Below are 23,387 nucleotides of genomic sequence, written 5' to 3'. Positions count from 1 at the left end.
ACCCTTTGTTTCCTATCCCTGAACCAGCTCTTAACCCACATACACATATTTTCCCCTATCCCCATTGTTCTCATTTTATGTATCAACCTTTTGTGTGGCTCTGTATCAAAAGCTTTTGAAAAGTCCATGTACACCACGTCCACTGCATTCCCTTGGTCCAGTCCAGAACTTACCTCTTCATAAAAGCTTATCAGATTAGTCTGGTAATTTTGTAAGGTTATATTCCCACTATGAGCTCTTGATGTGGCAGGTTTTCTGAACTATTTCTGCACCGATCAAGCAAAATATGTCACTTGCAATTTTTTAAAAATACGCAGTGTAAAAAAACTCATCAAACGCGCATCGTGGAAACATAACTTCACATTTTGTATTGATATCTAACTTTAAGGTTTCGTTCCCACAGTGAGTTTTTGATGTTGCAGATTTTCTGTGCCATTTCTGCACCTATTAAGTAAAATAGGTTACTTGCATTTTTTTAAAAAATATGCAGCATAAAACGAGTCAACAAAAACTAATTGTGGGAACATAGTCTTACCTTTTGTACTGATGTCTAATTTTAAGGCCACGTGCACACGATCAGTATTTTATCAGTATTTGACATCAGTATTTGTAAGCCAAAACCAGGAGTGTAACAATCAGAGGAAAGTATAATAGAAACATGTCACCACTTCTGTATTATTCACCCACTCCTGGTTTTGGCTTACAAATACTGAGGTAAAATACTGACCAAATACTGAGGTAAAATACCGACCAAACACACTAAGGTAAAACACTAAAACACAGACAAAATACTGACCAAACACTGAGCTAAACGACTGACCAAATACTGAGCTAAAAAACTGACCAAATATTGAGCTAAAATACTGACCAAACACTGAGGTAAAATACTGACCAAACAGTGAGGTAAAATACTGACCAAATACTGAGCTAAAACACTGACCAAGCAATGAGGTAAACTACCGACCAAACACTGAGGTAAAATACTGACCAAATACTGAGGCAAAATAATGACCAAATATTGAGGTAAAATACTGCTCAAACACGGAGATAAAATACTGACCAAATACTGAGGTAAAATACTGACCAAATACTGAGGTAAAATAACGACCATATACTGAGGTAAAATACCGACCAAATACTGAGGTAAAATGCTGATCAAATATTGAAGTAAAATACTGATCAAATACTGTGGTAAAAAACGAAAACACTAAGATAAAATACTGAGGTAAAATACTAAAACACTGAGGTAAAATACTGACCAAATACTGAGGTAAAATACAGACCAAACACTGAGTTAAAATACTGACTAAATACTGAAGTAAAATGCTGATAAAACACTGAAGTAAAATACTAAAACACTAAAGAAAATACTGACCAAACACTGAGGTAAACTACTGACCAAATACTGAGGTAAAATACTGATTAACCCCTTTCTGACAGATGACGTACTATACCATCCATGTGATCTGAGCCTGTCTTACCATGGATGGTATAGTATGTCATCGTGATCGACCACACACACGAGTGGTGTGCGCCCGGGTGTCAGCTGATTCTCACAGCTGACACTTGGCACTAAGTGCCAGGACCAGTCACAGACCGCTCCCGACACTTTAATCCCCAAAATGCTGTGATCCAACACGGTTGCAGCATTCCGGGAGCAGACAGAGGTCTGACAGCCCCTCTGCCTCTGGATCAGAGACCCCACGGTGTTACGTGGGGTCCCGATCGCTGCCATGGTAACCTGATGTCGTCACTACGACATCCAGGTTACCAGAGCTGAGAAACTTCCCGGTCATGCACAGTGCATGATCAGGAAGTCTCTCAGGTCAGTATGCACAGAGTGCAGTGCTGACAGCTTCTGTAGCATCCAGACGCTGCTTCATCTGAATGCTATAGAAGTGATCAGTCTGCAAAAATGATTACCCAAAAGTGGGACAAAGTGTAAAAGATAGAATAAAGTAAAAAAATAATAAAATAATTGTAGAAATATTTAAAAAAAAATTAAAAATAATAAAAAAAATCAATATATATTCTATCACTAAATAAATATTTGAATTAAAAAAATCTAAATAAAGGTACACATATTTGGTATCGCCGTGTCCATAATGTCCCGACCTATAAAACTGTCCCACTAGTTATCCCTTTTAATGAACACCGTAAAAAAAGACAAAAAACAATGCTTTATCATCATACCGCCGAACAAAAAGTGGAATAACACGCGATCAAAAAGACGGATATAAATAAACATGGTACCGCTGAAAACATCATCTTGTCTCGCAAAAAACAAGCCCCCATACAGCTTCATCACTGGAAAAATAAGATATAGCTCGCAGAATAAAGCAAAAATAATTATTTTTTTCTATAAAAGTTTTAATTGTATGAAAATGCCAAAACATAAAAAAATGATATAAATGAGGTATCGCTGTCATCAAACTGACCCGAAGAATAAAACCGCTTTATCAATTTATAAACACACAAAACGTTATAAACGCCACCTCCCAAAAGAAATTCATGAATTGCTGGTTTTTCTTCATTCAGTCTCCTAAAAATCTTCCCGTGGAAAGACCTGGCTAGTCATTGCTTGCGCTGAGAAACATGTGATGGTGTCTCCACTGCTTGTGTTTTGCATGTTTTTACATATTTCCCATAAGGGATGGGGGCATTGCTGTAGAATCACTGCGTTGAGAAACATGTGATGGTGTCTCCGCAGTGTTGGATGTTGATCTCCGTGAGTTCATTCATCCTCATTTTTCACAGTCTTCTACTAGACATTGCTCCTACTGGCCAGTTTCCTACTCCACACTGATGAGGGGCAATACCCCGAAACAGCTGTCTGTGGATGGATACCATGTTTTGGCATAGGTGGTTTCCTTCATTGGAGACTGCCCTTCCCGTGGTTGTTCCTTCCCGGGGAAAGACCTGGCTAGTCATTGCTTGCGTTCAGAAACATGTGATGGTGTCTCCACGGCTTGTGTTTTGCATGCTTTTACACATTTCCCATAAGGGATGGGGGCAGTGCTCTAGAATCACTGCGCTGAGAAACACGTTATGGTGTTTCCGCAGTGTTGGATGTTGATCTCCGTGAGTTCATTCATCCTCATTTTTCATTCTTCTACTAGACATTGCTCCTACTGGCCAGTGTCCTACTCCACACTGATGAGGGGCAATACCCCGAAACAGCTGTCTGTGGATGGATACCATGTTTTGGCATAGGTGGTTTCCTTCATTGTTGGATGTTGATCTCCGTGAGTTCATTCATCCTCATTTTTCACATGATATATATAGATAGACTTGTTCAAAAGCTATATATAGCTGAAATTCATTCTGTTACTCATCATTTTAAGACATGTTTTTGTATTTTAGATCATTGTCTTGATGCATACCTCAATTATACTCCAGAAAAAAGAGGGGGAGAAGCCAGCGCTGCTTGTGGTCAGAACGTAATACATAAAGTGTGAAAACACACATTGGTTTCTATCTGTATTCAAAAATGAGACATTTAGCAAAAAATTGATCAATTGTTTGAGCTACCCCGCCACGTCAAGGCAGTCTCGTATGGGGAGTCCTACTCTACGTTTTTTATGTTCGCTGTGCCATTGCGGCCTCCTAAATGTATAAAAGCAAGACCTCATTACATGCACACTGTACCTCAAGCATTTCAAAATCGTTCCTATGGCACCAGAGGACAAGCGCAGATAAAGGTTAGCCAGGTCCATGCAGACATTTCAGGTCCAACCTCCACACTGCCTGACCAGCACCACAGATAAAGGACGATCCAGGCCCAGATACAGGTGCGTAATCAAATAAAGCCTAGGGCAGGGCAGGGCCGCTGTTAATGTGAACAGCAGCCTAGATCAATCACTAAGAAAACAGAAAGAATAGCGTACATGACCCAGCGCGCACGGCTACAGTGGTGGTCAGCCACAAAACCAATATCAAGAAAAAAGAGGGGGAGAAGCCAGCGCTGCTTGTGGTCAGAACGTAATACATAAAGTGTGAAAACACACATTGGTTTCTATCTGTATTCAAAAATGAGACATTTAGCAAAAAATTGATCAATTGTTTGAGCTACCCCGCCACGTCAAGGCAGTCTCGTATGGGGAGTCCTACTCTACGTTTTTTATGTTCGCTGTGCCATTGCGGCCTCCTAAATGTATAAAAGCAAGACCTCATTACATGCACACTGTACCTCAAGCATTTCAAAATCGTTCCTATGGCACCAGAGGACAAGCGCAGATAAAGGTTAGCCAGGTCCATGCAGACATTTCAGGTCCAACCTCCACACTGCCTGACCAGCACCACAGATAAAGGACGATCCAGGCCCAGATACAGGTGCGTAATCAAATAAAGCCTAGGGCAGGGCAGGGCCGCTGTTAATGTGAACAGCAGCCTAGATCAATCACTAAGAAAACAGAAAGAATAGCGTACATGACCCAGCGCGCACGGCTACAGTGGTGGTCAGCCACAAAACCAATATCAAGAAAAAAGAGGGGGAGAAGCCAGCGCTGCTTGTGGTCAGAACGTAATACATAAAGTGTGAAAACACACATTGGTTTCTATCTGTATTCAAAAATGAGACATTTAGCAAAAAATTGATCAATTGTTTGAGCTACCCCGCCACGTCAAGGCAGTCTCGTATGGGGAGTCCTACTCTACGTTTTTTATGTTCGCTGTGCCATTGCGGCCTCCTAAATGTATAAAAGCAAGACCTCATTACATGCACACTGTACCTCAAGCATTTCAAAATCGTTCCTATGGCACCAGAGGACAAGCGCAGATAAAGGTTAGCCAGGTCCATGCAGACATTTCAGGTCCAACCTCCACACTGCCTGACCAGCACCACAGATAAAGGACGATCCAGGCCCAGATACAGGTGCGTAATCGTCTCTTTTTTGAATACAGATTGAAACCTATGTGTGTTTTCACACTTCTTGTATTACGTTCTGACCACAAGCAGCGCTGGCTTCTCCCCCTCTTTTTTCTTGATATTGGTTTTGTGGCTGACCACCACTGTAGCCGTGCGCGCTGGGTCATGTACGCCATTCTTTCTGTTTTCTCAGTGATTGATCTAGGCTGCTGTTCACATTAAACGGCAGCCCTGCCCTGCCCTAGGCTTTATTTGATTACGCACCTGTATCTGGGCCTGGATCGTCCTTTATCATGTGGTGCTGGACAGGCAGTGTGGAGGTTGGACCTGAAATGTCTGCATGGACCTGGCTAATCTTTATCTGCGCTTGTCCTCTCTGGTGCCATAGGAGCGATTCTGAAATGCTTGAGGTACAGTGTGCATGTAATGAGGTCTTGCTTTTATACATTTAGGAGGCCGTAATGGCACAGCGAATATAAAAAACGTAGAGTAGGACTCCCCATACGAGACTGCCTTGACGTGGCGGGGTAGCTCAAACAATTGATCAATTTTTTGCTAAATGTCTCATTTTTGAATACAGATTGAAACCTATGTGTGTTTTCACACTTCTTGTATTACGTTCTGACCACAAGCAGCGCTGGCTTCTCCCCCTCTTTTTTCTTGATATTGGTTTTGTGGCTGACCACCACTGTAGCCGTGCGCGCTGGGTCATGTACGCCATTCTTTCTGTTTTCTCAGTGATTGATCTAGGCTGCTGTTCACATTAAACGGCAGCCCTGCCCTGCCCTAGGCTTTATTTGATTACGCACCTGTATCTGGGCCTGGATCGTCCTTTATCATGTGGTGCTGGACAGGCAGTGTGGAGGTTGGACCTGAAATGTCTGCATGGACCTGGCTAATCTTTATCTGCGCTTGTCCTCTCTGGTGCCATAGGAGCGATTCTGAAATGCTTGAGGTACAGTGTGCATGTAATGAGGTCTTGCTTTTATACATTTAGGAGGCCGTAATGGCACAGCGAATATAAAAAACGTAGAGTAGGACTCCCCATACGAGACTGCCTTGACGTGGCGGGGTAGCTCAAACAATTGATCAATTTTTTGCTAAATGTCTCATTTTTGAATACAGATTGAAACCTATGTGTGTTTTCACACTTCTTGTATTACGTTCTGACCACAAGCAGCGCTGGCTTCTCCCCCTCTTTTTTCTTGATATTGGTTTTGTGGCTGACCACCACTGTAGCCGTGCGCGCTGGGTCATGTACGCCATTCTTTCTGTTTTCTCAGTGATTGATCTAGGCTGCTGTTCACATTAAACGGCAGCCCTGCCCTGCCCTAGGCTTTATTTGATTACGCACCTGTATCTGGGCCTGGATCGTCCTTTATCATGTGGTGCTGGACAGGCAGTGTGGAGGTTGGACCTGAAATGTCTGCATGGACCTGGCTAATCTTTATCTGCGCTTGTCCTCTCTGGTGCCATAGGAGCGATTCTGAAATGCTTGAGGTACAGTGTGCATGTAATGAGGTCTTGCTTTTATACATTTAGGAGGCCGTAATGGCACAGCGAATATAAATAACGTAGAGTAGGACTCCCCATACGAGACTGCCTTGACGTGGCGGGGTAGCTCAAACAATTGATCAATTTTTTGCTAAATGTCTCATTTTTGAATACAGATTGAAACCTATGTGTGTTTTCACACTTCTTGTATTACGTTCTGACCACAAGCAGCGCTGGCTTCTCCCCCTCTTTTTTCTTGATATTGGTTTTGTGGCTGACCACCACTGTAGCCGTGCGCGCTGGGTCATGTACGCCATTCTTTCTGTTTTCTCAGTGATTGATCTAGGCTGCTGTTCACATTAAACGGCAGCCCTGCCCTGCCCTAGGCTTTATTTGATTACGCACCTGTATCTGGGCCTGGATCGTCCTTTATCATGTGGTGCTGGACAGGCAGTGTGGAGGTTGGACCTGAAATGTCTGCATGGACCTGGCTAATCTTTATCTGCGCTTGTCCTCTCTGGTGCCATAGGAGCGATTCTGAAATGCTTGAGGTACAGTGTGCATGTAATGAGGTCTTGCTTTTATACATTTAGGAGGCCGTAATGGCACAGCGAATATAAAAAACGTAGAGTAGGACTCCCCATACGAGACTGCCTTGACGTGGCGGGGTAGCTCAAACAATTGATCAATTTTTTGCTAAATGTCTCATTTTTGAATACAGATTGAAACCTATGTGTGTTTTCACACTTCTTGTATTACGTTCTGACCACAAGCAGCGCTGGCTTCTCCCCCTCTTTTTTCTTGATATTGGTTTTGTGGCTGACCACCACTGTAGCCGTGCGCGCTGGGTCATGTACGCCATTCTTTCTGTTTTCTCAGTGATTGATCTAGGCTGCTGTTCACATTAAACGGCAGCCCTGCCCTGCCCTAGGCTTTATTTGATTACGCACCTGTATCTGGGCCTGGATCGTCCTTTATCATGTGGTGCTGGACAGGCAGTGTGGAGGTTGGACCTGAAATGTCTGCATGGACCTGGCTAATCTTTATCTGCGCTTGTCCTCTCTGGTGCCATAGGAGCGATTCTGAAATGCTTGAGGTACAGTGTGCATGTAATGAGGTCTTGCTTTTATACATTTAGGAGGCCGTAATGGCACAGCGAATATAAAAAACGTAGAGTAGGACTCCCCATACGAGACTGCCTTGACGTGGCGGGGTAGCTCAAACAATTGATCAATTTTTTGCTAAATGTCTCATTTTTGAATACAGATTGAAACCTATGTGTGTTTTCACACTTCTTGTATTACGTTCTGACCACAAGCAGCGCTGGCTTCTCCCCCTCTTTTTTCTTGATATTGGTTTTGTGGCTGACCACCACTGTAGCCGTGCGCGCTGGGTCATGTACGCCATTCTTTCTGTTTTCTCAGTGATTGATCTAGGCTGCTGTTCACATTAAACGGCAGCCCTGCCCTGCCCTAGGCTTTATTTGATTACGCACCTGTATCTGGGCCTGGATCGTCCTTTATCATGTGGTGCTGGACAGGCAGTGTGGAGGTTGGACCTGAAATGTCTGCATGGACCTGGCTAATCTTTATCTGCGCTTGTCCTCTCTGGTGCCATAGGAGCGATTCTGAAATGCTTGAGGTACAGTGTGCATGTAATGAGGTCTTGCTTTTATACATTTAGGAGGCCGTAATGGCACAGCGAATATAAAAAACGTAGAGTAGGACTCCCCATACGAGACTGCCTTGACGTGGCGGGGTAGCTCAAACAATTGATCAATTTTTTGCTAAATGTCTCATTTTTGAATACAGATTGAAACCTATGTGTGTTTTCACACTTCTTGTATTACGTTCTGACCACAAGCAGCGCTGGCTTCTCCCCCTCTTTTTTCTTGATATTGGTTTTGTGGCTGACCACCACTGTAGCCGTGCGCGCTGGGTCATGTACGCCATTCTTTCTGTTTTCTCAGTGATTGATCTAGGCTGCTGTTCACATTAAACGGCAGCCCTGCCCTGCCCTAGGCTTTATTTGATTACGCACCTGTATCTGGGCCTGGATCGTCCTTTATCATGTGGTGCTGGACAGGCAGTGTGGAGGTTGGACCTGAAATGTCTGCATGGACCTGGCTAATCTTTATCTGCGCTTGTCCTCTCTGGTGCCATAGGAGCGATTCTGAAATGCTTGAGGTACAGTGTGCATGTAATGAGGTCTTGCTTTTATACATTTAGGAGGCCGTAATGGCACAGCGAATATAAAAAACGTAGAGTAGGACTCCCCATACGAGACTGCCTTGACGTGGCGGGGTAGCTCAAACAATTGATCAATTTTTTGCTAAATGTCTCATTTTTGAATACAGATTGAAACCTATGTGTGTTTTCACACTTCTTGTATTACGTTCTGACCACAAGCAGCGCTGGCTTCTCCCCCTCTTTTTTCTCAATTATACTCCAGTCTAATGAGAGATGACTGGAGGTCCTGCTGAAGAATTTATCTAAAGTCAAAAGCGAAAATACAAAAAAAATCATAGTAGAAAAAAGGCAGCCTCACAAAACAAATGCACTTACAGGATGCAGCAGACCCCCTTGATAAAGGCGAAGGCAACATAGACTCTAAATACTGATGAAACCACTCACAGACTACCAATTCATGGAGGAGGTTGCTTAGTGCTAGACTTGCACACGTGTAAGGGCTTGTGTAAGGCGCTGGTCACACAGATGTAGAGAACATCATATTAGTGATTCCCATACTATTAGATCAGGTGGCCTGTCCAGCATTATATAAGAGCACCCTTCAGGGTGCAAAAATTGGTAGGTGCTCATTAATTGGTAGTTTGTGAGTGGTTGTTTCATAAGTATTTTGTGCCCATGTTGCCTCTGCATATATCAAGGGAGGCTGCTGCATCCTGTAAGTGTATTAGTTTTTTGACCTGTGTTTAAATATAGCTGCCTTTGTTTTCTGCTATCTTAAAGAATTTATCTACGGTAATGCAGGAGAATTCACTGAGATATATATATAAAGTTTATAAATCCAACAATGTAGACCAGCTCACTCCTGTGAACCACCTGGAACCTCAGCTGACCTGGTTAACTCCGTTGTGCCCGGATCTGGATGTAGGAGTCCATCCATACAAATGTGAACAACGACAAAGCAAAGTCCAGCAATAACGTGAGCAATCCAGGATGCTGTTAAAATTTTTTTTCTTTTTATTCATAAATCCATTAAAATGCAATGGTCCAAGCAGTTCAAAGCAGCAATAACGCAGGAAAGTCGGCAAGATAGGACTATGCGTTTCAGCGGTAGAACCCGCCTTCTTCACGGTCCAGAATCTCATTCTGGATTCTGGACCGTGAAGAAGGCGGGTTCTACCGCTGAAACGCGTAATCCTATCTGCACGACTTTCCTGCGTTATTGCTGTTTTGAACTGCTTGGACCATTGCATTTTAATGGATTTATGAATAAAAAGAAAAAATGTTTTAACAGCATCCTGGATTGCTCATGTTATTGCTGGACTTTGCTTTGTCGTTGTTCATATATATAAAGTTGTTTAGCTCCTAAAGGCGCCGTCACACACAGCGAGATCGCTGATTTAGTGACACAACAGCTTTCTCGCCAGCGATCTCGCTGTGTGTGACACACATCAGCGACCGCCCTCCCCACCAGGTTTCGCTGATCGTGCTTGAACGTCCTGGGCCATTTTTTGATCGTTGGTCTCCCACTGGCCAGTGCGCATCGCTGCGTGTGGCAGCGGGAGACTGACGATCAGCGAGCTCCCGGCGCTGTAAGCAGACGCTGGGAGCTGGTATCTAAGGTAAATATCGGGTAACTAAGTGCGCGTCACTTAGTTACCCGCTGTGTACCTTAGATACCAGCGTGTTCACGCTAGGACGCTGGTATCCAAGGTAAACAGCGGGTAACTAAGTGCTGTGCGCGCTTAGTTACCCGATATTTACCTTAGATTCCCGCGTCCTCGCTGGTCCTGATCGCTGGTGAAGCTGCCTGTTTGGCAGCTCACCAGCGATCATCTAGCGAGGCACTGCCACCACTACATTCATATTGTGAAATATTATATCTGTATCACCAGATAAAAAAGATCCATGTTTTGCAAACATTTTTATATATCAGTTATTAGAACAGTATCCCAAGTGCTTTGAGAGTCACCCCAGGTTGTTTTGCATATGTGAGACGATAATATTACTCTTGTATGACTTCACTTTCCGAATTACTACAAACACATCTGTCATTTTACTCAAATATCTTATTAGCCCATGTTGTGAAGTCAGAAAACTCTGCATAGTAATGCAATACAAATACACAACCGTTCTGCTCTTATTATAGCATATTTGCTGCATTTCCCTTTTTGTAATGCTGTTTGGTGTATTTTTTAGTGTGGAAATGCTGGGATTCCTCAGTTAAGAACAAAATTTCATTTTTTTACATGCATTTTTTCCAGGCTCCCTAAAGAAGCTATACAGAAAAAAAAATGCACCAAAAGAGTAGATATATAGAAGCCTCTACACATGTGTAGTGTATATGAGTTTTCACACGCAATTTGCTTGAATTTTTAAATGCAATTTATTTTTGCACAAAAAAAAACTGGAAAGATTATTTACACTACATGGGTTGTTTGTGACCTTCTCCAGATGAATTGATCCTGCCCCTTTGTAGCAGTGAAGCCTTAAAAACTGACTTACTTTTTACAGACATCTGTCAACAATCTATTACCTTGAATTTAAAAAAAGGACACTTACCGTATATTAGTGGCTCATTTTCCAATTTAAGAAATATTAACCTCTTATGCATCAGAATTTGTTAGCGTTCCAAGTTGGCTTGATTAAGTTTTTCTCCAAGTAATAACATTACATGATATAATGGTGATACGGCTAACATTGGGGATTAGCGATAACAGAACTTTGCTGGATCGCAGCCTGTATCAATAATCTGGTGAGCTTCATCAACTCAATTACTCAGTCTCTACTTTCCTACTTTCCAAGTCACTTTCAAACAAGACTGATAACAGCAGGATGGCTGCATGAAACAATTGGCTTCAAGGAACGTTCGTTCAGGAAGATTTGTATTTTAAATATAAACAAATTGAACACATTCATTTTAAAGTTATGTCTGCTGCGATTAAAATAGAAAAATACATTCTTCTCTAAGGGGGCTGCTCACTATAAACCTCTTATATCACTGTTGCAAATCTGGCTGCTGCAACACAGCAAACAAATACGGTACTAATATCTCATGAAACTAATCTTTTTACTAATACAGGTATCAAACTTACAACTTGGCTACAGTCCTAGCCTCTGTTTAATATATATGAACAATTAAGATTTTGCATGGAAATCTTTATGAAATACCATTCCTATATAGCGTTAATAGATCAGATTTTCCGTTGTGTATTTGCTTGTGGAAATCTGCTGTATTATACATTGCCAGCATTAAACATGAGTGCTTAAGAAATGTTATGCACAAACTACAAAATACACTCACTGGCCACTTTATTAGGTACACCTGTCCAACTGTGTGTTAAGACTTAATTTCTAATCAGCCAATCACATGGCGGCAACTCAGTGCATTTAGGCATGTAGACATGGTCAAGACAATCTCCTGCAGTTCAAACCGAGCATCAGTATGGGGAAGAAAGGTGATTTGAGTGCCTTTGAACGTGGCATGATTGTTGGTGCCAGAAGGGCTGGTCTGAGTATTTCAGAAACTGCTGATCTACTGGGATTTTCACGCACAACCATCTCTAGGGTTTACAGAGAATGGTCCGAAAAAGAAAAAAAATCCAGTGAGCGGCAGTTCTGTGGCCGGAAATGCCTTGTTGATGCCAGAGGTCAGAGGAGAATGGGCATACTGGTTCGAGCTGATAGAAAGGCAACAGTGACTCAAATTGCCACCCGTTACAACCAAGGTAGGCAGAAGAGCATCTCTGAACGCACAGTGCGTCGAACTTTGAGGCAGATGGGCTACAGCAGCAGAAGACCACACTGGGTACCACTCCTCTCAGCTAAGAACAGGAAACTGAGGCTACAATTTGCACAAGCTATTCGAAATTGGACAGTAGAAGATTGGAAAAACGTTGCCTGGTCTGATGAGTCTCGATTTCTGCTGCGACATTCGGATGGTAGGGTCAGAATTTGGCGTAAACAACATGAAAGCATGGATCCATCCAGCCTTGTATCAACGGTTCAGGCTGGTGGTGGTGGTGTCATGGTGTGGGGAATTTTTTCTTGGCACTCTTTGGGCCCCTTGGTACCAATTGAGCATCGTTGCAACGCCACAGCCTACCTGAGTATTGTTGCTGACCATGTCCATCCCTTTATGACCACAATGTACCCAACATCTGATGGCTACTTTCAGCAGGATAATGCGCCATGTCATAAAGCTCGAATCATCTCAGATTGGTTTCTTGAACATGACAATGAGTTCACTGTACTCAAATGGCCTCCTCAGTCACCAGATCTCAATCCAATAGAGCATCTTTGGGATGTGGTGGAACGGGAGATTCGCATCAGGGATGTGCAGCCGACAAATCTGCGCCAACTGTGTGATGCCATCATGTCAATATGGTCCAAAATCTCTGAGGAATGCTTCCAGCACCTTGTTGAATCTCTGCCACGAAGAATTGAGGCAGTTCTGAAGGCAAAAGGGGGTCCAACCCGTTACTAGCATGGTGTACCTAATAAAGTGGCCAGTGAGTGTATATCATCTATGTAAATTGATGAGAGCTATCGGGGTTTTGTGCTGCAGATTTTAGTGCTGCCCTTGGCATGAAGATTTAAAGAAATGTTTTCATCGGTTTTCAGTGCTTTGTATCAGAAAACTCTACAGATAGGTGATCTTTTTATGTAACAATATGTGCACTTTAATGATGCAAAAATAGAAAAAGAGAAAAAAAAATCTAAAATTAGAGCTAAAAATATAAAAAAATACAATTATACTAAGAAGCCAATATTTCATAGCTGGTATTTTATTTCAATGATACTAATTAACGGTATTTGACTATTCCAACAAATCATATGTGGAATATTTATACACTATGTCTTAGAATTATCATCTGGAGACCCGCAGAGTATTGCAGAATAACATTTTCACTAAAAAGTTTTTGAAAATTTGATTTGAATGTCAGGACAGATAACAGAACAGAAAACATGAATCATCCTGTTCCGTTTTCTCCAAATGTGTGTTTATACCAGATGTTCAGAATTCCTTGAAGGCTAAATGCACCTGTCTATAAGCAGAAATAATTTATGTAACCTATAGTGTTTCTAAAACCTTAGGAAAAACTGCATCCTTGTTCACATTGTGCAGCTTTGAACACTTTTTTTTTGCAAACACAAGGACTGGTTCCAAAAAGAAAATACATAAGAGTTGTTGATTGTATATTCCTTTTATTTCAGTCAGGATCCAACTCTGCCTTGGTTGTAACAGAAAAATGATCAAAAGCTAGGAACGTTCTATGCATAGTGGCACAGAAAACAGATTGCAAAGCAACTAACACGGCATCTACTGCTTCCAATGGTGTGCAACGTAGCTGCACATACTGCTAGACCAGGGTCACACGAGTGTATATTCTCTCATCCCAGAGAATCGGGTTAATTATGCAAATCACATTGGAGTTTAATCAGAGGGTGATCTGATTTTCTTGCATGAGAAGATGGAGAAAAAATTCTCCATCTTCTGCATTATGTCAGTCTGTGGAAATGACATCTGCGTTCAGTCTGATGTTTTCCACAGACTCAGAGATGAGTGAACATCATCAGTTCTCTCCTTATTCGGCAAGCTATAGCGCTTTCCGAAGAAGCTGCATCGGGAACCCGGATACCTGCAGCATTCGGCTCTGCAGCTGCATATGTCGCGGCTGTATGACAGTCACAAAACAGACTCCCCATGCATATGTTGTGACTGTGACACAGCCGCGACACCTGCAGTTGCGGCGCCGAACACCTGATTAGCCAGTGTGCTCCAGGTATCCGGGTTCCCGATGCGTCTTTAGTATGCGCTATAGCTTGACGAGTAAGGAAGGAGCTGACGATGTTCAGTCATCTCTACTCATAGCGTTACATGGCCAAGTGTGATCCAAATATTGGCTCAAACTCGGGCATGCTATTTTGCCTTGGACCAGCTCTGTGCGATGAAAACAAAAAAAAAATCGGACATGTGCATGGCCTCGTAGCTCAATGATCAGCATTGATTGTTCTTTGTTGGATCGCACTTGGACCGATAATATGGTCGTCCGCACGAGCCCTTTTAGTGGAACTTTAGTAAAAGTGCGATCACAACAAAACTACGATTAATTTGATGCGTTTCCTCTAAATTACTTTTCCTTTTATGTGATGTATTTTCTTTTTAGGCTTTGAGATCTAGTGTTTGCTAAACGGAATTTAGCCTTTATGGAAATAGAAAAGAAATTCTGTGATTTTTTTTTTAACAAATAGAGGGGATTCGAGGAGCCCTCATCTTAAAAAGTTCATGCAGAGCGTAAGCCGCCTCATTAAAGTGTGTTTGCAGAGATTTCAGTGAGTGAGCTAGCTGGCTGTTCTCCTGAACATCTAGGTGGAGATGATTAATGGAGCATTACATGGGAATGCACGTCTTGGCTGTGTAGGTGTGGCTCGAGAACGTCTTGTCCAGGCAGTGAGCTTGTAGGATCCTTTACAGCTAATTGTCTGTAATGACAAAACAAACCACAATATTAAACACACAATTACATTGGTCAGACTGAAACAATAAACAGACAAACGTCTGATGCTTGTGACAAATTAGTAGTACATCGATGGTCCCCAATTAATCTTTCTTACAATACGTGTCAGGGCACTTTGGTCTCGGGAAGCAGGTTTATTTATTGAATAGAAATCTGTAGACAGGTCTTAGCAGGCAGCAATTCATATTTCTTATTTGACACAAAAACCTTCAATATATATATATATATATATATATATATATATATATATATATATATACTGTATATATATATATATATATATATATATATATTTTATTTTTTTTTTTTCTAAATCCATCACAAACACACGTTTTCTTCATTACCAATTAGTCTGTGGGATTTAATATGGTGCCACCTCCTGTTCAGGCTTCAAACAACTGTCAGTCCAGATAATGCAAGAGAAAATGTTGATCTTAGGTGGTATCACACCAGATGGGATAGTCTTTTCCCCCTCAAGGCAACGAACAAGTCCAGTTGTCTTGCCTTACTCCTTATTCACACGTCACTTCTCCACATACGACTGCTATCCGTTTTCCACTCATACCTATGTCAGTCTAAGGGGGTGTTCATATGTCAGTTTATTTTTCTTGGACCGAGTGGTCCGTTCAAAATGGCAGAGACATGTCTGATATCAAACTCTGCAATGATAGTCTATAGGTCTGTGCAAAAATTGGGCAGCACACGGATGGCACGCATTTTTCATTGACTGATGGGAGGAGGTGGAGAAACTTTTTTTTCAGTGAAAAATCTAATGAAACTCTAATCAAACTCTGATTAAACTCATGTCGTTTCTCTCATACATAAAAAAACATATCATGAATTTGAATAAGGCCTTAGACCACTTTAGAAATAACCACTGAATATAGGGAACACCCCACAAGTCGTGCATTTTTGGAAACACTGACCTCTCTATTCATTACCATTTGGCTCGAGTAAAATTCACCTTACACTGCCATTTTTCTTCTTCCAGCGAATCATCTTGAAGAACTGAATATTTCCTTGCTGTCTAATATGTCCCACTCCCTGATGGGTGCAATTTTATCTGCAGTTCAAGTTATGGCTGACAGGTGTATGCAACTATATTACCATATTGGTATTTGGAGGTATGTGTTCAATGGGAACATTTCGTAAGGTCCTGACAAACATAATGGCTGACTTAGGGCTTTATATAGCCAGAAGAGTAGAGATAAAGGCCCTGATTCAGCATTGTCTTTGCACTTGTTTTTCACCTTTTTCTTTGTTCGCACCAAATTCATTATTCCACTTGCGCCTATTTTGAAGTACGGTATATTTTATAAGTGCTCACCTGTTTGTTTTTTTGACATGTTCTAGGAGGAGTTTAGTGATTTCAGATGTTTTCACCTGGTTCATCAATTGCAACTTTTTAAAAAGTTGCCAAATTTTGTGCAACTTCACTCCAGTCACCACATGGTGGATATACGGCAGTATCCTGATGCAATTTTTGTGACATTTGGCACCAAAATACAGTCAAACACATGGAAGAAAGCCAATTTTTGACTTTGCGCTTAATTTATGAATCACATGTACCATTTTGATGAATTTGGTGCTAAAAATTACAATACCACAAGACAAAAAAGGAAAGCTCTGCCTACAGCTACTCCCATCACAGACTCTTATCAGTAGCAGCCGCCATCTCCTATCTCAGTAATGTAACAATTTATCATCACTGAATACAGATTTCACCTCAGAACTGATCATTTCTGGCAGACAAATAAGCAGACGTTTCTGAAAATATCTATTACAAAGTTGCTTATTTTCATGTGTACTATTGATTTATGAAATAAAAATTAAATCAACGGTTACTCTTTACACATGTTTCTTTAATAGCCATAAAAAGATGGAGATAAAGGTTAGAGAGTCTGATGGATTGTGTTTTTTCATAGTTCCATGATTGTAGTTTTGTGGTAGTGGGGTTACATTAAGATAGAATAAAAAAATCCAACCATGGACTAGCTAGACTATGGAAGGAAAACACATTATAGACCAGGCAGAAGAAGAAACAGATAAAAGGGAGAGGGAAACAAAAATCAAGTTAAATTTTCCATCCTTTTAAGATAATTGATCTCTATGAACCAGAGCTATAAATGGGGTCGTTTACCTATGCATCCAAAATAATAGAATAAAACATCTATCACTAACAACTGTTTTCCCCTCATGCTTTAAACATGCCTTGATCACACCCATCCTCAAAAAGCCCTCACTTCACCCATGCTCTGTGTCTAGCCATCGCCCCATATTACTTCTCCCCTATGCCTCAAAAATACTGGAACAACACGTCCATCTTCAACTGTCCTCCCAACTCTCTTCCTGCTTCCTCTTTGACAGCTTACAATCTGACTTCCGACCACATCATTCTACTGAAACTGCCCTGACTAAAGTCTCTAATGACCTACTAACCGCCAAGAGCAAGCGACACTACTCCATCCTCCTTCTCCTGGACCTGTCATCTGCTTTTGACACAGTATCATCTCTATACTGATGACCTACTGATATACTTCTCCGGATCCGATATCACCTCCTTACTTACTCAGAATCCCACAATGTCTGCTAATTCATCTTTCTTTGCTAGATTTCTAAAACTTAACATGGACAAAACAGAATTCATCATCTTTCCCCATCTCACTCAGTCCCCTCAACAGACCTATCCATTAAAGTAAATGTCTGCGCATTCTCCCCAGTCTCGCAAGCTCGCTGCCTCAGGGTAACCCTGGACTCTAGTCTCTCCTTCAAACGACATATCCATGCCCTTTCCACTTCCTGGTGACTCCAACTCAAAAAATATTTACCGGATTGGTATATTCCTTAATCAAGAATCTGCAAAAACAGTAATGCACGCCCTCATCATCTCCCGCCTCGACTACTGAAACCTCCTGCTCTGTTGCCTCCCTTCTAAAACTCTTACACCTCCAATCTATCCCCAACTCTGCTTCCCAACTAATCCACCTGTCCCCTCACTATTCCCCGGCCTCTCCTCCCTTCACTGGCTCCCCATTGCCCAGAGACTCCAGTTCAAAACCTTCCACAACCTGACTCCTCCATACATGAGTGACCTAAGCTCCTCCTCTACGCCCCTCTCATCTCCTCTTTCCACAGTCTCATACAAGATTTCTCCCTTGCATCCCCCCCCTAATCTGGAACTCTACCCCAACATATCAGAAGTTCACCTATGTAAACATTCAAAAGGAACCTGAAGACCTGCCTCTTCCAACAAGCCTACAACCTGCGATAACCCTCGTTCCACCACACTGCTGCACAACCAGCTCTCCCCTCACCTACTGTATACTGTGAGCCCTCGCTGGCATGGTCCTCTCTCCTCCTGTACCAGTCAGTGACTTAAATTGTTTAAGATTGTACTTGTTTTTTTATTATGTACTAGCTGAAGAGCCTGGCGCTGCCCGGGCATAGTAACTAACTGTGGTTATAGCAAATTATAATTATCCTCCATCCCATAGTCCCGTGCCCATATACCCATCATACATATCCACGATCCCATAGGCCCGTGCCCATACACCCATCATACATATCCTCCATCCCATAGTCCCATGCCCATATACCCATCACACATATTCTCCATCCCATAGTCCCATGCCCATATACCCATCATACATATTCTCTATCCCATAGTCCCATGCCCATATACCCATCATACATATTCGCCATCCCATAGTCGAGTGCCCATATACCCATCACACATCCTTCATCTCATAGTCCCATGCCCATATACCCATCATACATATCCTCCATCCCATAGTCCCGTGCCCATATACCCATCATACATATCCGCCATCCCATAGTCCCGTGCCCATATACCTGTCATACATATCCTCCATCCCATAGTCCCGTGCCCAAATACCCATCACACATCCTCCATCCCATAGTCCCCTGCCCATATACATATCCGCCATCCCATAGTCCCGTGCCCATATACCCATCACACATCCTCCATCCCATAGGCCCGTGCCCATATACCCATCATACATATCCTCCATCCCATAGTCCCATGCCCATATACCCATCATACATATCCTCCATCCCATAGGCCCGTGCCCATATACCCATCATACATATCCTCCATCCCATAGTCCCATGCCCATATAGCCATCATACATATCCGCCATCCCATAGTCGAGTGCCCATATACCCATCACACGTCCTTCATCTCATAGTCCCATGCCCATATACCCATCATACATATCCGCCATCCCATAGTCCGTGCCCATATACCCATCATACATATCCGCTATCCCATAGTCCCGTGCCCATATACCCATCATACATATCCTCCATCCTATAGTCCAGTGCCCATATACCCATCACACATCCTCCATCCCATAGTCCCGTGCCCATATACATATCCGCCATCCTATAGCCCCGTGCCCATATATCCATCACACATCCTCCATCCCACAGTCCTGTGCCCAAATACCCATCATACATATCCTCCATCCCATAGTCTAGTGCCCATATACCCATCACACATCCTCCATCCCATAGTCCCGTGCCCATATACATATCCTCCATCCCATAGTCCCGTGCACATATACCCATCACACATCCTCCATCCCATAGGCCCGTGCCCATATACCCATCATACATATCCTCCATCCCATAGTCCCATGCCCATACACCCATGATACATATCCTCCATCCCATAGTCCCGTGCCCATATACCCATCATACATATCCTCCATCCCATAGTCCCATGCCCATATACCCATCATACATATCCTCCATCCCATAGTCCCGTGCCCATATATGCATCATACGTACATATCCGCCATCCCATAGTCCCGTGCCCATATACCCATCACGCATCCTTCATCTCATAGTCCCATGCCCATATACCCATCATACATATCCTCCATCCCATAGTCCCGTGCCCATATACCCATCATACATATCCTCCATCCCACAGTCCAGTGCCCATATACCCATCACACATCCTCCATCCCATAGTCAACCATTATGACATCATAATGAGCGGCGGGGTTGCAACCTATGATGACATCAGCGTCACCATGGCAACCATTGTGACATCATAATGAGGGGCGGGGCTTGACGCGCACACACACGTTTTCCCCAGTATGTAGATAGGGGCAAAATTGTTTGGTGAATTGGAACGCGCGGGGTTAAAATTTCGCCTCACAACATAGCTTAGGACGTTCTCGGGGTCCAGACGTGTGACTGTGCCAAATTTTGTGGCTGTAGCTGCGACGGTGCGGATGCCCATCCCGGACATACAGACATAACTACATACACACTTTGAGCTTTATATATTAGATACCCCTTTTCATAAGTAAAGCGCCATGGAATAAATTAGGCTATAATAATAAATAATAATAATCTTGTTACTGCAACCATGTGGACTTTTTGTACCTCCTGTGAATAGGAAAAGAGCAAAAGTCTAAACTGTTCACCGGCTGAGGGCTAAGCTGAGTTCACATGAACATGTGCAAAATCATCCATTTTAAAGTATGTCCAGAAAAAAACCTGACAACTTTTCATCCGTGTTGTCATCTGTATGCCTTCAGTGCTGTCCATCCATGTGTCATCTGTTTTCTCACATAACCTCCCTACCTAGGTACATAGTTGTTCATCTAAGATATATGGCCTAGATATTATGCCTTTATTATTGGTGTGCATATAGTGAGTTTTCTTTGCTTGATTACCATGTTTTGGTTGGACATATCTATTTTTCATTTTGGGTGTTAAGTTTGTGCCCCCTTTAGGTGGATTTCTTGTGAATATGTTCTGTGCCTAAAATTGTAAGTATATTTTAATAAGACACTAATAAAAGATTAATCTTTTAATATTAATTTTTGTGGATCTCTTCGTTGGGTCTGATGTTTACTTGCACCAGAACCCGCTTTAGTATTAATTTTTTACGAAGCAAAGACCATTAGTCTATGTGTAAAAACGATCATATGAGCTATGACTTATCACTTTGACTTGCATTTGTCTTTGTATTGTCAGTATACTATCAGTTTTGCATAAGGACAGCACACGTTTAACACGTTCATCTGAATGCGCCTTTAGAAAGAGGCCAGCTTCTGCCTGGAGAAATGAAATGATTTCAGGACTGTTGAGAGGTGTTAGATGCTTTTATATGGTAGACAAAGTATGTTTAACCAATCTGCAAAGGTGGTTTTATTCCTTGAAAATTCGTGTGTGGAGATGACAAAGAATAAGAAGTGCTACCACTGGGTAAAAAATCAGGGTCCCATGAAGAATAGATTGGAGCTTATCAAAAGACAGAAGAAGCACTGTAATATTTTGCAATATCTTTAAATCTTGTGCTCTTAAGCTACAGGTGCATCTCACAAAATTAGAATATCATCAAAAAGTTAATTTATTTCAGTTTATTCAATACAAAAAGTGAAACTCATATATAGAGTGATTACAAACAGAGTGATCTATTTTAAGAGTTTACTTATGTTAATGTTGATGATGATGGCTTACAGCCAATGAAAACCCAAAAGTCATTATCTCAGTAAATTAGAATACTTTATAACACCAGTTTGAAAAAATGATTTTAAAATCCGAAATGTTGGCCTACTGCAATGTATGTTCAGTAAATGTACTCAATACTTGGTCGGTGTTTCTTTGGCATCAATTACTGCATCAATGTGGCATGGCATGGGGGTGATCAGCCTGTGGCACTGCTGAGGTGTTATGGAAGCCCAGGTTGCTTTGACAGCAGCCTTCAGCTGGTCTGCATTGTTGAGTCTGGTCTCTCTCATCTTCCTCTTGACAATACCCCATAGATTCTCTATTGGTACTTTTGGCAGTGTGGACAGGGGCCAAGTCCTGCTGGAGAATGAAGTTTCCATCTCTAAAAAGCTTGATGGCAGAGGGAAGCATGAAGTGCTCTAAAATTTTCTGGTAGACGGCTGCGCTGACTTTGGTCTTGATAAAACATAGTGGACCTACACCAGCAGATAACATGGCTCCCGAAACCATCATTAATTATGGATACTTCACAATAGATCTTGGAAATCAAGGTCCCAGAGTCTGGAGGAAGAGTGGAGAGACAGACAATCCAAGCTGCTTGAGGTGTGGGATCAAAGATACAGTCTGAGCCATTTAGCACCTTAGATGTTGTAGTCAATAGCTCCCTCTGTCACAGCACCACACTAAAGTCCCAGCGATCCCACCAACGATCTGACATGATGGGATCGCTGGGACATCGTTAGGCTGATCACTGGTGAGCTGTCACAAGACAGCCCCCTCCAGCGATGAGGACCAGCGACGCTGGATGCTGGTTTCTAATGTAAACGTCGGGTATCCAGGAGCCGCGGCTCCTGGATACCCGCTGTTTACCTTGGAAACTGGCGTACACGCTGGTTTCCAAGGTAAACATCGGGTATCTAAGAGCTGCGCGACTCATGGATACCCTTTGTTTACCTTGGAAACCAGCGTGTACGCCGGTTTCCAAGGTAAACAGTGGGTATCCAGGAGCCGCAGCTCCTGGATATCCGATGTTTACATTAGAAACCAGCGTCGCTGATGGCTGGTCTCTCGCTGCCACAGGCAGCGATGCGCACTGGCAAGCGGGAGACCAGCGATCGAAAAACGGCCCTGGCCGATGCTGCACGATCAGCAATAACCATCAGGGGGGCCGGTCGCTGATCCCCGTCACACACAGCGATCTCACTGGCGAGATCGCTGTGGCATCACAGGGCCTTAACTTTGTAAAACTTGACCCTCATGGCAGGGCTAATGAGCTTAATAAGATAACACTGACAGGACAATACACTACAATACAGAAGCAATGTTCAGTACAAGTGATAGGACGATTATTTGATTAAGGACTATTTAAACTAAAAAAAGGTGAAGAGAAAAGTTTGAATAAGAAGAAAACCTTTTCTGTTTGTCACATAAGAAACATACAGACAAGAACAAAAAAAAATAATTGAAATCACAAAGACCCTAACAGTCTGAACTGCTAAAATATCGCTAACCTTCTTTGACGATAATTTGTCTTGCCACCAGAGTCCCTGGGGTTTAAGGAAAGGTCAAGGGAGAAAGCTCAATATCTGGAGTTCCAAATACTAAGGTTTCTTCAAAAGGTCCTCCCAGAGAGATGCAGGAGGAACTAATGCAAATTAAAAACAAAAAAACATCTTTGGCAAAAAGATCCTGTTGTCTACCTGAAGGACATTCTCAAGTATAGCAGCCCAAGAAAATAGCTACAAAATAATAACTCACTGGTATACGACACCTCTCCTGTTGCACAAATGGTTTCCTACCAAGTCGGATTTGTGTTGGAGATGCGAG

The 23,387-nt window shown here is 42.4% G+C and overlaps 2 protein-coding genes across 3 annotated transcripts in view; both read right to left on the bottom strand.

Annotated features, from left to right (window-relative positions):
• TCF24 (transcription factor 24) overlaps window positions 1-4,850 on the bottom strand; it is a 62,302-nt gene extending 57,452 nt beyond the window's left edge. The window contains exon 1 of the mRNA XM_073583888.1: window positions 3,649-4,850. The gene's annotated coding sequence lies outside the window, so the exon portion shown is untranslated. The remainder of the gene's footprint in view (window positions 1-3,648) is intronic.
• Window positions 4,851-13,313: 8,463 nt separating this feature from the next.
• PPP1R42 (protein phosphatase 1 regulatory subunit 42) overlaps window positions 13,314-23,387 on the bottom strand; it is a 130,522-nt gene continuing 120,448 nt past the window's right edge. For both annotated transcript variants that reach the window (XM_073583885.1, XM_073583886.1), the window contains one exon: window positions 13,314-15,033. In XM_073583885.1, the coding sequence (XP_073439986.1) occupies window positions 14,931-15,033 (103 nt within the window). In that variant the 3' untranslated portion in view covers window positions 13,314-14,930. The remainder of the gene's footprint in view (window positions 15,034-23,387) is intronic.

The sequence above is a fragment of the Dendrobates tinctorius genome, unplaced genomic scaffold (genome assembly GCF_039654945.1).
Source record: "Dendrobates tinctorius isolate UK_male_01 unplaced genomic scaffold, ASM3965494v1 ptg000082l, whole genome shotgun sequence".
In the NCBI taxonomy this organism is placed as follows: Eukaryota; Metazoa; Chordata; class Amphibia; order Anura; family Dendrobatidae; genus Dendrobates; species Dendrobates tinctorius.
Note: the sequence above shows the minus strand (reverse complement) of the source record. Positions and strands in the feature narration are given on the sequence as shown.